At 42.0% G+C, this 14,267-nt stretch overlaps 1 protein-coding gene across 1 annotated transcript in view; it reads left to right on the top strand.

Annotated features, from left to right (window-relative positions):
* Window positions 1-878: 878 nt before the first annotated feature.
* Window positions 879-14,267, top strand: part of LOC133380134 (rho GTPase-activating protein 7-like) — a 135,633-nt gene continuing 122,244 nt past the window's right edge. The window contains exon 1 of the mRNA XM_061616795.1: window positions 879-1,077. Coding sequence (XP_061472779.1) covers window positions 963-1,077 — 115 coding nt within the window. The 5' untranslated portion in view covers window positions 879-962. The remainder of the gene's footprint in view (window positions 1,078-14,267) is intronic.

The raw sequence follows: 14,267 nt of genomic DNA, 5'->3' as shown, positions 1-14,267 counted from the left end.
ATCTTGGGGTTCTAGGGAAAAAGCAAAGTAGATCTTACAAGCCCAAAATCTGGGCTCAAAGCGACTTACAAAAAAAACCCTCAAAAACATATACAGAATAAAGATAACAGTACAAAAGCATACCAAGCAAAACTCAATACAATAAATAGAACAATAAATAAATAAATAAAATCTGCCTGCCCTCGGCTTAGATTTTAAGGGGAATCAATCAAATTCATAGATAGCTCTGTGCAGTGAGTATGACCTATAATAGTTAAATAACCTGTAATGGTTAAATGAAACATCCAGGTTCAGAAGCAATTTGTTTCTGGCTAGCATTTGCATCAGGAGCAGACAAACTGAAGGGAAGGTCTGTGGTCATTATACCTTACGTTGGGGTTTCCAGACACATCTAGCTGGCCATGGTGGGAAACAGGACACTGGATGAGATGGAACCTTGGTCTGATCCAGCAAGCTGCTGTGCCCACACATACGAGAAGAAAAGAGCAGGAAAAGAACTGGAAAATAAGGATGCTTGTTACACACACCGATAAATTGGAGAAGCTTGGAAGTGGTACAGAGAACTGCCTAACAATGTTATTGTGTGGTTGCCTAGGTCTTTTATTTGCACTACAGAGCAATGAGCATATTTTTATAAAATGTGGCAGCTGAGATGCAGAACTGTGCTCTGAGTCAGGGGGACTCCATCAGGCTGTTATTTCCTTTTCAGCCTGACCCCAGATTGTTTGGAAGGAGTTTCTCACTCTTCCTCCTCCCAGTTCCCCCCCCCTTTCCATCCTGGCCTCTGAGGGGTGTTAACAAATTACATGCAGGCTCTTTATACAGCAGCCTTCCCCCCCCCCCGTCTGATCTAGAAGGAGAAAACTGCCTGGGAGGACTGCATTGTCAGCTATGGTAAACTTTTGCTCTGACCATTGGATCTTAGTGGGTTAGCTGTGCCTCTGTGGATTGTACAGCAAAGGATGGCATATCCAGGGAAGGCTCGTTTGAGGAGGTCTTTCAGTGAGCATATTAGGGTCTCCACTAACAAAGCATGGGATGTCTTCTGGAAGAGTGCACGAGAAAAACGCCTGTCAGGTCAGTTGGCCAATTTCTTTCCCTACTGATCTTCCCATTTGAAAGGGAGCACTGTTTTACCTCACAATTTATTTGCATTTATTGGCTGCACACGTTTCCTATACCAAAAATGGAGAGGAAGTCTCTTAGGGAGCTCTTGGTGTTGCATCGGCATAAGCATTATGTTGTTCCACATGGGATTGTGGATCTGGGTGATATCTTGGTAATACTGAACAGGAAATGCAGAATATTTTTCCCCAAAGAGGTTGCTTAAAGTGGTCACTGCTATCATAACTGCTGATGCAAACCAGTCTTGTATATGACTCTAATATTTTAGAGCAAATATATATAATAAACTAGTTGGAATTTAGAATCCTGTGTGAAATGCTGGATTGTGAAATGTCAGATTAGTCCTATTCTTAGTGTGTACAACTCTCAAACATGGTGACCACAAACAGCTGTTACGAAAACCCTTAGAACAAATCTCAAACACTTGGAATAAAATTGTTGTATATCTCTTAAGTTCACAGCAGTATGTAGTGAAGCATATATAGCCAGTGAACATGAAATCTTTATGTGAAAGTATGTGGACAAACATGTTGATATTCTGACACTCAGTGGGGAAATCTGGTAATACCAAGTAAAGCATTTGAGAAATGTATTCTAAATACATCCCTTTTCAAAGAATACAGCTACTATTAGAGGACACTTTTTCTGACATGAAGTTTTGGCTTTTTAGCTTGACCTGATATTGTGTAGTAATTGACCACATGTGCTATAAGGAGAATATTGCCTCCCTTCATCCCTATCCTCAGACATGTGAGTGGGGAATAGGGGGTGGAAGTGTTACACCTGTGCCAGGATTAGGGATGGGGAAGAAATTCGATTCAGTTTGCATTTAAAGCCAAATTTATCAAATTTGCATTTTCTGAAACAAGATGAGAACCGAAACACACCCATCCTTCAAAACTCACACTTATCTGAATTTGCGATGCAGTTTTCCAACTAAGGAATGTTTGCAAAAATGCATGTATTAAGGTAAAGTGTGCATAAAAATGAATATATTAGTGAGAACAACACACAAATGCATTACATTAGGAGAAATTGCTTACAAAAATGTGTTCATTAGTTAAGTTACATACAAAAATGTGTTTAGTAGGAGAAATTCTCACTAAAATGCTGGATAATTTTCATGATTTTTTAAAGTCACATTGCTGCAGAAATGTGGAGAACCGGAGAAGATGGGAAAATGAGAAACTGGGAGAATTGAAATTGATAGATGCTTACATCCCTAGCCAAGATGAGGCAGGTATGGTGGTGCACATCTGTCAGTATGTCTGCTAGCAGCAAGGGGAGGGGGCAGAACAGAAGGCTATACAAGCCTACTGTTGTCCTTGGCTGGTCCTCTTTCTGGTCTTTACGTCTTCACCCACCTCCCCTGGTGTAGTATAGGGATAACTAGTCATTTCAGAGTATAGTCGGAATTCTTTCCCCAGCAATCTAATTGGCTGTGGTTGGTGGTGGTGGGGTTTCTTTCACTTGCTGTACACTGGTTCACAGTGGGAATTGGGTTAATGGCATTGAGTGTGCACCCTATTAAATAGGTTGATCGTATTAGCAGGGCTGTGTGGTAATTATACTGAAAGAGAAGCATTGGTGAACAACCTGTGACATCTTTATGGTGAAAGGGGGATCCTTAGACTTGTCCTTATGGGTTTTGGGACCCTGAAGTGGGGAATAGTCATCCTTTGAGGCATGTTTTAAGCACACACACAATCTTGGAGCTTGGGGGTAGGATGCGAGTCAGGTAGGCCTTTGTCAACCAAGAGGTCCCTGCTTGTGCCTGGCTAGCCACATCTGCTTCTGCTCAGGATAGGGATTGGCTTGCTGATAGCATACAGGTCAAAATGACATACTTAGACTACCCTTGCCTCAACCTGTGCCTACCGAGCTCTTGTTGCAAATTAACTGTTGTAAGAGTTAAAGTTGCGGCTCTTAGTTAACCCAATACCTGTGTCCTGCATCTTAATTCTTGGCATGGGTGCAACTGTAGTTTTCTTAAAAGTAAAACATTTAAACTGGCGCGTTTAGAAAATAGAAAATGAAGAGTTAGCTGCTGCTCATATGTGCCAGCAATAGTTGTTAAGCTTTGCTAAGATGCATGGGCTCCTACTGGGAGGAAGGGCAGGATATAAATCTAATAAAGAAACAATAATAAATAATAGAAATTGTTTACTTTGAATAACTTCTACCTAGATATTGAATCTTAATTCATTTGTGGGACATCCTGCCACAAGTATTGATGACAGGCTAATGGATAACCAATAGAAGAGGTGCCCAAGGCATCAATTCTGATGGTTAGAGGTGTCTGTAAATCTGAAACCCCTAGAGACTTGGAATGGATTAAAGCAGGGATGGGGAGCCTGTAACCCTCCAGTTGTTGTTGGACTCCAACCTCTATCAGGCACATCCAGCATGGCAAATTGTTAGGCATGATGGGAGCTGTAGTCCATAAACATCTGGAGTGCTACAGGTTCTCCATCTATAGATTAAAGGAGTCTAATACTGATCTGAACCCAAAATGTTTACTTAAACTGCTTATTCCCATCTGTTAAGGTAATGTCCAGTAGGGCTTCACTTCATGTTCTGGGTTAGGGCTGGGCTCACAAGTCTTAGGAAGGCAGAATAAGACAAGTTGAGAAGATATGCTGGCAATGGAGACACTGGAGATTCCCCTTCACCATGAGCAACAATGTGTGGCCTTGGGCAAGCCAACGACTCTCAGACTTGGCTCCTCATCTGAGAACTATGATAGATGTGACTGAATGATTGTAAAGTAAAGATTGTGATGGAGAAGATGTGGAAGCAAGTAGAAAACCTTTTATTGGGATGAGATTTATCAATATGAGATCCTTCCATCTTAAAAGGTTAAACAGAAAAGTTAGCACATCTGGGAGAGAATGTTAGAATTCTCCTTGTCTGGCAAATTTCAGGAAATATTCCGTAATGCAGAATGTAGTAGTTTCACAGACGAGTCCAGACTAGTTCACAGACGATAGATTCTTTGTGTATTTCAAAGAGTTTCAAGCACTGAGGTTCACAAGACTTCAGTCTAGTCACTTTTTTTAACCCACTCAGCTATTCTCCAGAATTCTGTGTCATTGCCCTCTTTCTCCCCTTCCCTCAACTTGAGCATTTTGTCATTTCCTGTATTTTTATCCATTTAGTGTAGGGGGGTAGCTCAGTGTTAGAGAACACACTTTGCACGCACAAGATCCCAGGTTCAATCCCCATCATTTCCAGGTGAAGTTGGGAAGAACTCCTGCCTGAAACACTGGGGAGCTGCTGCCTGTCTGTTGACAGTACTGAGCTAGATGGACCAATGGTATGACTCCATATAAACCAGCTTCCTATGTATTCTATTGTCCCACTCCAGAGACTTGCTTTTTAAAAATGAAAGCTGGGGACCTAGGGATTGTGGGTCATCCTGTGCATAACTTCCCACTCCCAGTGAACATCCATGGATGTAAAGCTGCTTATAAGAGAATGGTGACATATCTCTAGCTCCGCTTCCTTAAGGTGAGCATACATTATTAATAACAAGCAAGATGTCTCTCAAATGATGGGGGTGTGTAGCTATAAAGATGGGCTGCAGCTGAATGTGGTGTTGGGTACCAGCTCCTATATCTCAGCTGACATTATTCATGTGTTCTTTCCCTTGTTCCTCCCTTTCTCCACTCCTCTGGACTCTCACCTGTCCATTACTTTATCTGTAACCGTACCTGTTTCCCTTTAGCTCCACTCATTTATACCTATCCCAGTGACCCTGTTAGGGCGAGGTAACCTGATGTCACAACAGCTGTTCCCGGAAAGCTTATTGGATAGTATTTTGACTTCCAGAGTTCCCCAAACTCTATAGATTTACTTTTTATCTCTCCTTCCCATGCTTGTGAATCAGTTTGGGACGGATAAGATGGACATCGGCAGATTTTAATGTGTAGATAATTAAGGCATTATAATAGCTTGCATCCCAAAAGAACAAACTCTTGCTCAGAGGTTAATACAGTACACTGATTGAGTCAACAAGGTTTTGGTTCAATAGGATACATTTTTCTGTTTTTGAAAGTAAAGTGACCCATAATATACATTGACAGAGCTTCATGCCTACTTTGGCCTTATCACTAGACTTTTTTTTAATCTTACCAAATGCAAATGCAGTGATTATCACTGCTTTTGGAAAACTGATATGCAGGGCAGATGGAGTTCTTAATCCTTTCCACTTTGCTGTTTTATCAGAAAATATCACTGAAGATAGCTACTTTTTGCCCTGTAAAGGAAAAGCTAATAGTACAGGGGTGCCCTAAGTGTTGTTGAACTGCAACCCCACAGCCAGCATGGTGAGTAGTCAGAGATGATGGGAACTGTAATCCTGCAATATCTGGATGGCACCCCTGGACTATTCAATTATCCCGATATCTGTTGGGAGACCAACTCTGCCAAACACGGCCCCTCCAAGAAATTTCTGACTTGTGTTGGAGATAACTTTCTCCTACAGAAAGTGGAGGAAGCAACCAGAGGATCAGCTATGCTGGGCTTGATTCTAACCAATAGAGATGGTTTGGTGGATGAAGTGGCAGTTACAGGAACTCTGGGGAAAAGTGACCACACCATACTTGAATTCTTGATTTTAACAGAAGCAAAAGCCGAGAGTAGCCATACGCACACCCTGGACTTCAGGAAAGCTGATTTTAATAAACTCAGAACAATTGTAAGTACGGTTCCATGGCAAGCAACCCTAATGAGAAAAGGAGTCCAAGATGGGTGGGAGTTTCTAAAAAAGGAAATTCTAAAAGCACAATGGCAAGCAAATCCAACAAGGAAAAAAGGGGGGAACAGCAGAAGAAGCCAATGTGTCTTCACAAAAAGGTTAGAGATGACCTGAAAACAAAAAAGACACATACAGGAAGCGGAAAGAAGGCCAGGCCACAAAGGAAGAGTACAGGCAGGGATGATGTCAGGAAGGCTAAAGCTGAGAATGAGCTGAGGTTAGCGAGGGATACTAAAAGCAACAAAAAACCTTTCTTCAGGTACATCCATAGTAAAAGACAGAGAAAGGAAATGGTGGCACAGCTACTTAATGAGGATGGCAAAATGATAACAGATGACAAAGAAAAGGTAGAAGTGCTCAATTCCTACTTTGGCTCAGTCTTCTCCCAAAAAAGGGTCTATGACCCTCCTGGGAAACATGAAGTAGAAGGGGCAGGATTGGACCTTGAGATTGATAGACAAATGGTCAAGAAATACCACATCACTTTGAATGAGTTCAAATCGGCAGGGCCAGATAAACTGCATCCTAGAGTATTGAAGGAACTGGCTGAAGAACTCTCAGAACCGCTGTCTATTATCTTTATGAAATTGTGGAGGACTGGTAAAGTGCAGGATGACTGGAGGAGAACTAATGTTGTCCCTATCTTCAAAAAGGGCAAAAAGGAGGAACCGGGGAACTACAGACCAGTCAGCGTAACATCAATTCCTGGAAAAACTCTGAGCAGATTATAAAGCAGTCAATCTGTAAGCACCTTGAAAACAATGCAGTGATTACTAGGAGCCAACATGGATTTATGAAGAACAAATCCTGCCCAACTAATCTTATCTCGTTTTTTGATCAGGTAACCTCCCTTGTAGACTGTGGGAATGCTGTGGAGCAATATATCTCGACTTCAGCAAAGCTTTTGACAAAGTGCCCCATGATATTCTGATTAGCAAAGCTAGCTAAATGTGGGCTGGATGGAACAACTATCAGGTGGATTCACAGTTGGGTCCAGAATCATACTCAAAGAGTGCTTATCAATGGTTCCTTCTCAAAGTGGGTGGAAGTAACGAGTGGCTCGGTCCTGGGCCCAGTGTTCTTCAACATTTTTATTAAAGACTCGGATGAGGAGGTACAGAGCATGCTTATCAAATTTGCAGATGATACAAGATTGGGGGGACACAGCCAGGGCCGGTTCTAAAGGGTGGCCAGGTGGGGCACTGGCCTGAGGGTCCCTGGAGCTACAGGAAGCCCTCCGCTCTCCTTCCTCGATTTGCGGAAGCATCCGCAGACCGCCATCCCCCCGCTTTATCTATCCGTTGTTTTTTGCGGCGTGCAGATTTGCCATCAATTAAGATGACGGCCGAGGTTTCCTTAAGGGGCTGAAGTCTCTGCCGCCATCTTTGCTGATGGCATGCATGCGTGCTACACACACGCGTTGCTGTCTCAACAAAGATGGCGGCAGAGGCTTCAGCCCCTTAGGGAAACCTCGGCCGTCATCTTGATTGATGGCAAACCTGTGCGCGCCGCAAAAAGCAATGGAAAGGTAGGTGAAGCGTGGGGCTAGTGGGGGGATGGTGGGCAGTGTGGAAGCTCCTGCCTTGCAGTCCGCAGATGCTTAAGTTCCACAGATCACGGAAGCGGAGCGGAGGGGCCCAGAGCAGGCTGGTACCCAAGGGACCTGGCATGCCTGCAGCCGGCCCTGGGCACAGTTAAAACCGTGGAAGACAGAAACAAAATTCAAAGGGACCTTGATAGGCTGGAGCATTGGGCTGAAAACAACAGAATGAAATTCAACAGGGATAAATGCAAAGTTCTACACTTAGGAAAAAGAAACCAAATGCACAGTTATAAGATGGGGGATACTTGGCTCAGCAATACAACATGTGAGAAGGATCTTGGAATTGTCGTTGATCACAAGCTGAATATTAGCCAACAGTGCAAGGTGGCTGCAAAAAAGGCAAATGCTATCTTAGGCTGCATTAACAGAAGTATAGTTTCCAAATCACGTGAAGTATTAATTCCCCTCTAGTTAGCACTGGTTAGGCCTCATCTTGAATACTGCGTCCAGTTCTGGTCTTCGCACTTCAAGAAGGATGCAGACAAACTGGAACAGGTTCAGAGGAGGGCAACAAGGATGATCAGGGACTGGAAACAATGTTCTATGAGGAGAGACTGAAAGAACTGGGCATGTTTAGCCTGGAGAAGAGAAGATTGAGGGGAGATATGATAGCACTCTTCAAGTACATGAAAGGTTGTCACACAGAGGAGGGCTGGGATCTCTTCTCGGTCGCAGAGTGCAGGACACAGAATAATGGGCTGAAGTTGCAGGAAGCCAGATTTCGACTGGACATCAGGAAAAACATCCTAACTGTTAGAGCCATACGACAATGGAACCAATTACCTAGGGAGGTAGTGGGCTCTCCGACACTGGAGGCATTCAAGAGGCAGTTGGGCAGTCATCTGTCGGGAATGCTTTGATTTGGATTCCTGCATTGAGCAGGGGGTTGGACTTGATGGCCTCATAGGCCCCTTCCAACTCTACTATTCTATGATTCTATGACTGTGCTGGTTACCTGTGCTGTATTAGGTACATACATATTTTCCCTGGTATGATGAGAAGCAGGGAGGTTGGAGAAAAGACACAAAGAGAAAACAGTTAAGAAAATCCTTTCCCCAGCCCATGCTAGCCTTCACACCTGCATTTTATAAGACTGATACATCTGGACAAACTACACGCACTGGCAAATATCTAAAATGATCAAGTCCTTTCAACTTTTAGTAGGCTTTGCCGTGCCTTGCACCGTGGTAAGAAAATGTGTGTCCCCCTTTTGCTGGTTGATTAATTAATTTTAAGTAATTAATTTGCATAATGAAAAACACAAAATGCAAAGCACAGGCAGGCTCTTGGGACCAAAATGGATTTGGAGCTTTGAGTACAGCAGTGTTGGCACACTGTTTCAGATTCCAGACAACAATCTCTTCCTCTCTAAAGGGGGTGGGGCATACCTGACTCTTCTTCTGTGGGCGTAGGTAGCTTCTTTTCCAAAGAGCTGCAATTAATCTTTGATGAAATAACCATTTTTCTTCAGCTGGTGGGAGATGTGAGGGTGTTTTGAAGCTAAAATAAAGCATTCCATGCATAAGATAAATAAAAGCTTTAATGGCAATGACAGTAACAAATGGCCCAGTTACTTGAACTGGCTTTATAAATATTTTTCTTTTACGGAGCTTTATGGTTTGTTCATTTGAATGATCTAGTCCTCTAGTACAATCATTTTGTGTTAATCTCAGTTAGGAAAGAAAATAGATTCTTACAGCTGGTATTTATCCCGCTTTGAAAATGTAAGAGTTTCTATAAGTGGGATCATTCTTGAAAAAGTGATATAAACCCCCCACATTTTTCCTTTCTTGTTTTTAAAAGAAATAGTGAAGCTGCTATTAGAGATACACTGGATATGCTTGTTTGTCTTTCGATTAAACAGAACTTTTGTAAAATGCCTTGGTCTAATCTGGTGGTGTGGATTTAACATACACCATCCTAAATCAAATTTTAGTCCATACACCATCCTAAATCAGAAAGGAAGAGGGACTGAGAATTGACCTGCACCTTTCTTAGTTCCAGCAAAATTAGATGAGAAATCTGGAGAGTACATGTGAATACAGTAATCACAGGTAACTGCTGTGAATTTATGAAAACACAGAGCTACACCACTGACTTAACTGTCAGGGAACATATAATGCTGCAGAGTTGATTAAACTAAGCTGTTGAAAATCAGATCATTAATCTGGAACGCAGAAACTCAGGCCATTGATCCAACTAGTACTGTACTGTCACATTAACTAGTAGCAGCTCTCCAGGGTTTCAGGCAGACAGGGTTTCCTAGTCTTGTGTGGAGATGCCAGGAATTGAACTTGGGACCTTCTGCATGCAAAACAGATGTTCTACCCCTGAGCTACAGTCCTTTCTGGACTGGAGATCACAAGGAGTATTATACTTCTTTTTAAAAAGTTACACTGGTGACTATAGACAGTCACATTTGTGGCTCTGACTTCTTGGAGATTTTAAAAAACTTGTCATTATTCACATATGAATGTAAATTACTGCAATGCACTCTACGTGGGGCTGCCTTTGAAGACGGTTCGGAAACTGCAGCTTGTGCAAAATGCAGCGGCCAGATTGGTAACAGGGACCAGATGGTCCGAACACATAAAACCAGTTCTGGCCCGCTTGCATTGGCTGCCTGTATGTTTCCAAGCTCGATTCAAGGTGCTGGTTTTAACCTATAAAGCCTTACACGGCTTGGGACCACAATACCTGATGGAACGCCTCTGCCAATACAAACCCACCTGTACACTACGCTCAACATCTAAGGCCCTCCTCCGGGTGTCTACTCCGAGGGAAGCTTGGAGGGTGGCAACAAGGGAGAGGGCCTTCTCAGTGGTGGCCCCCAAATTATGGAACGATCTCCCTGACAAGGTGTGCCTGGCGCCATCACTGATATCTTTTCAGCGCCAGGTCAAAACTTTCCTCTTCTCCCAGGCATTTTAGCATGTGTTTTTAAATTGTTTTAAAAAATTTAAATTGTGTTTTAAATTGCTTTTAAAAGATGTGTTTTAAATTTGTATATTTGTTTTTAATGTTTTTAGTTACTGTAAACTGCCCAGAGAGCTTCGGCTATGGGGCGGTATATAAATACAATAAATAAATAATAAATGTTCACCACATTTTTAGATCTTCAATGTAGCATGTGTACAGTGTAAATACCTGGCTGCTCACTGTGCTGGGGAAAAGTCCTTTGGGAGCTCCCAAGCAGCCAGTTCTCTGCTAGCATCCATAGAACCAAAGAGTTGCTTCCATCATTAGAAGACTGCAGGGGAATGAAGACACATCCCTCATGTATTTATTGTAAAATAAAGGGTTGTATGAGCATCTGCAGCATCAGGCTGAAGTGCTTGTTAGTAAACCCCAGTGCCAGAAGCATAGGGACAAGACACTGGGCAGGTAAATGAGAGCCCAGAAGCTTGGCAAACAATGCAGTTTAGGCAGAATGTTTGGGTCTCTGATCACTTCTAGGATTCAAGAGGCTGAGGCTATGAACACACTAGTTGTCTACAGCAACGCATTTCCATTAGCCATACCTGAAAGGGGAATGGGTTGATCTGCCAATCAGTTACAAAATATCTTTGAAGTTGAATTTAAAAAAACAAACAAACACTCAAGCTGATCCCACCAGGTTTTACAGTAAAAAGGGGCAGGGTTTGACTAGCGTCGTGTGCCCGTTTTCAGAAGAAAGAGGTGGAGAAGCATTAAAATGTAAATATACTGCCTTCAAGTCGATTCTGACTTATGGCAGCCCTATGAATAGGGTTTTCATGAGGCTGAGAGGCAGTGACTGGCCCAAGGTCACCCAGTGAGCTTCATGGCTATGTGGGGATTCAAACCCTGATCTTCCAGGTCGTAGTCCAACACCTTAAGCACTACACCACACTGGCTCTCAGGCAATGCATTAGAACAGGCAGAATGTGTGTGTTTCTTCCCTCAGTTTAAACTACCTCAGTGTGTTGTTTTGAGGATAAAATGGGTGAGTGAGGAGAGCCAGATGTATTGTCCAGAACTTTTTTTCAATGTAAGCAATAGAAACCTGTTAAATCTCCAGAGCATCCTTTGAGCTTCAACTCAGGAGTGGTGCTGCATGGGAGGGGGGGGGGCTTTTTTCCTGCACTCTTCTCAAGTAGCTCAAGACATTGCATTTGATTCCTCCCCTTCTGCTTTTCATTACTACAGGCTTTAGGACACCATTTCTTTCTTAAGATGAAGATTACATAATGGCCGAGAGTTTTGAGGCCACTAATATGTCCCAGATTGAGACATAAATAAAATATTGGTGAAAAACGTTAAATGGATATTAATGCAGCTATGTTTCTGTGAGGATTAGTTAATATTTTCTAAAAATGAAGAAACAGAATTATTTTGTCCCCATATTAAAAGGGCAGTGTAGTATAATGTTTAGACAGTGTTGGACTTAGTCCAGGGACATCTGAGGGCACATCGGCAGTATAGTGATGATACCCAGCTCTATTTCTCTGTACCTTCTGAATTGGGAGAGGCCGTGCAAGCCCTGGACAAGTGCCTGGACTTGGTGGTGGGCTAGTTGAGGGCTATATATATACATATATATATATGTAAAATAAATGAATGAATGAATGAACAAATGAAATAACAATTGGGGACTGTATGTTGAAGAGGTCAGACTGGTCTCTTGGTGAAGTCAATGGGCCAGGGCAAAACTGTTATGTATCCATTTACAAGTCTAAAAGGTCGGCCATGTTGTGATAGAAAAATGAAGACGTGATGCCTCCCCACTCCACCTGGCTGGAGGCCAGATCATTTTATAGGTAGGAGAACAGTAGGCCAGGGACTAGCCTTTGTCTAGTCTTGTCTGTAGCTGAGAGTTGCAAACACACAGAGGCTTGACTTGCTCTGGCTTTAGGGAGCCTCCCTGGAAATCAAATGGGGAAACAAGATCTGTTGGAGTGTTAATGCTGTGAGCCCTTTTGTCTTATGTTCAGGTTGTATCTATAAGTATATGGAACCATATATCAAAAAGACACCACAGTCTGCGTAGGGTTGCCAGGTTAATTGTATATTACTTGTTTAACTGATTATGGTTTTTATCTGTAAGTCGCCCTGAGTTCTTTGGAAATAGGGCAGGGTATAAATATTTTAAATAAAAATAAAAATAAATAATCTTCGTACTTACTTCTTGTATCAGACATAACAGATCTCCATGCTTGACCCCATATGAGTTTTTTAAATTCTTTTATATTTTTTAAATTGTGTTTTAAATTGTTTTTAAAAGATGTGTTTTAAATTTGTATGTTTGTTTTTGATGTTTTTAGTTGCTGTAAACCGCCCAGAGAGCTTCGGTTATGGGGCGGTATACAAATACAATAAATAAACTTTTAAAGATACAGAAGACCACTTGGTTGCCAGGCCCGACCTCCAAGAGGTCCTTGTGGTTTTTCCCATTATAGAGTTGCAAGAACACCTGCACTTGGCTGACCTTCTCTTCTCCTAAAGATACAGGATCAGTCTCAGGCCATGGACCTGGCAACCCTACTCTGCAGTGATACATTCCAAGGAACTGAACTCAGACACTGGGAAAGAGCTGGAACTTCTGGAGGCTCTTGCCCCTTGGAGATTGGGGTGTGCATGCAGGGCCAGCTCTAGGTTTTTGTGGACCCTTAAGTACAGCCCCTTGCTCCTTGCTGGTCTAAATCACGAACCGAATTGTAGACTATAGTGTCAATTTATATTGCTCCATTGATTATGCTGAATTTGTACTGGTAGTGTTTGTAACTTTCAAACTATTCAAAATCAATCGCTGAACATACCAAACACACTTAATAGAGAGTAAGCCCTCTACATTCAACATAGTGGGAGTTAATTCTGAGGAATTGCATGGTACAAATCTGAGGATATAAGAGATTACAAGTATTTTAGGTATTTTTCCTAGCACTGCTTTGTGCAAGGATTTGCATGGTATTGATTTTCATACCCAAAGGTCCCCCTCCCCGAACTCAGGATCCCCCAGTGAAATTAAAGGGCAGTAGTAGATTAAAATAAATTTTTTATTTCACACTGCACATCATGTGGTATTGACCTCTAATTTAGACACCTTTTAAAGGTGATTAGAGAAAGCAGGTTTCAAGCCAAAATCCCTTTTCTGTTAGTCTCCCCAACTTCAGCATATGCAGAGGCAGACTGCCTCTGAATCTGGAGGTTTTGTATATCAATAAATTGACAAATACCTTTCCTTCTCCAGGTTTAGAGGCAGTCTATTTTTGAATATGCAGAAGGAGCAAACAACAGAAAAGCATTTTTGGCCTCAAACCTTGCTCGTGGGCTTGATGCGTGTAGTTTCCATTGTGGGAAGCAATATGCTGAACTAGATGGACCTTTGTCTTGATCCAGCACAGCTATTCTTATAGACAAAGGGATTCCAAAACCCTTTTAAAGAAAATAATACTTCTTTCTGGTTTGTCAAGTCCAGTTTATTTTTGTTTTTACTAACCTGTGAACAAAACCCATTGCTTCAAGAACAATAAGAAACCCCACTGTCGTGAAACATGCAGATGTTTATTTTGCATGCTATACAACTGACAGAGACATAAAGCATTTTTACCCCACTCTTCAGCCTAAAGAAAGTTTCCAGAGTTGCTTACTAAGATCAGTAATAAGTATTATCAGTAATAAGACTAGATAGTCATAATCAGTAATAAAATGTTAAATGTTTTAAAATCAAGCATCTCTTTTCCATACACTTCTCACTATTGTCACTTACAAATCTTAACATGCAAAGTCTAACCATGCTCAGATTATATTTAGCCAAACTCT

This window comes from Rhineura floridana, chromosome 3, assembly GCF_030035675.1.
Source record: "Rhineura floridana isolate rRhiFlo1 chromosome 3, rRhiFlo1.hap2, whole genome shotgun sequence".
NCBI classification, from domain to species: Eukaryota; Metazoa; Chordata; class Lepidosauria; order Squamata; family Rhineuridae; genus Rhineura; species Rhineura floridana.
This window is presented reverse-complemented; position numbering and strand designations above follow the sequence as displayed.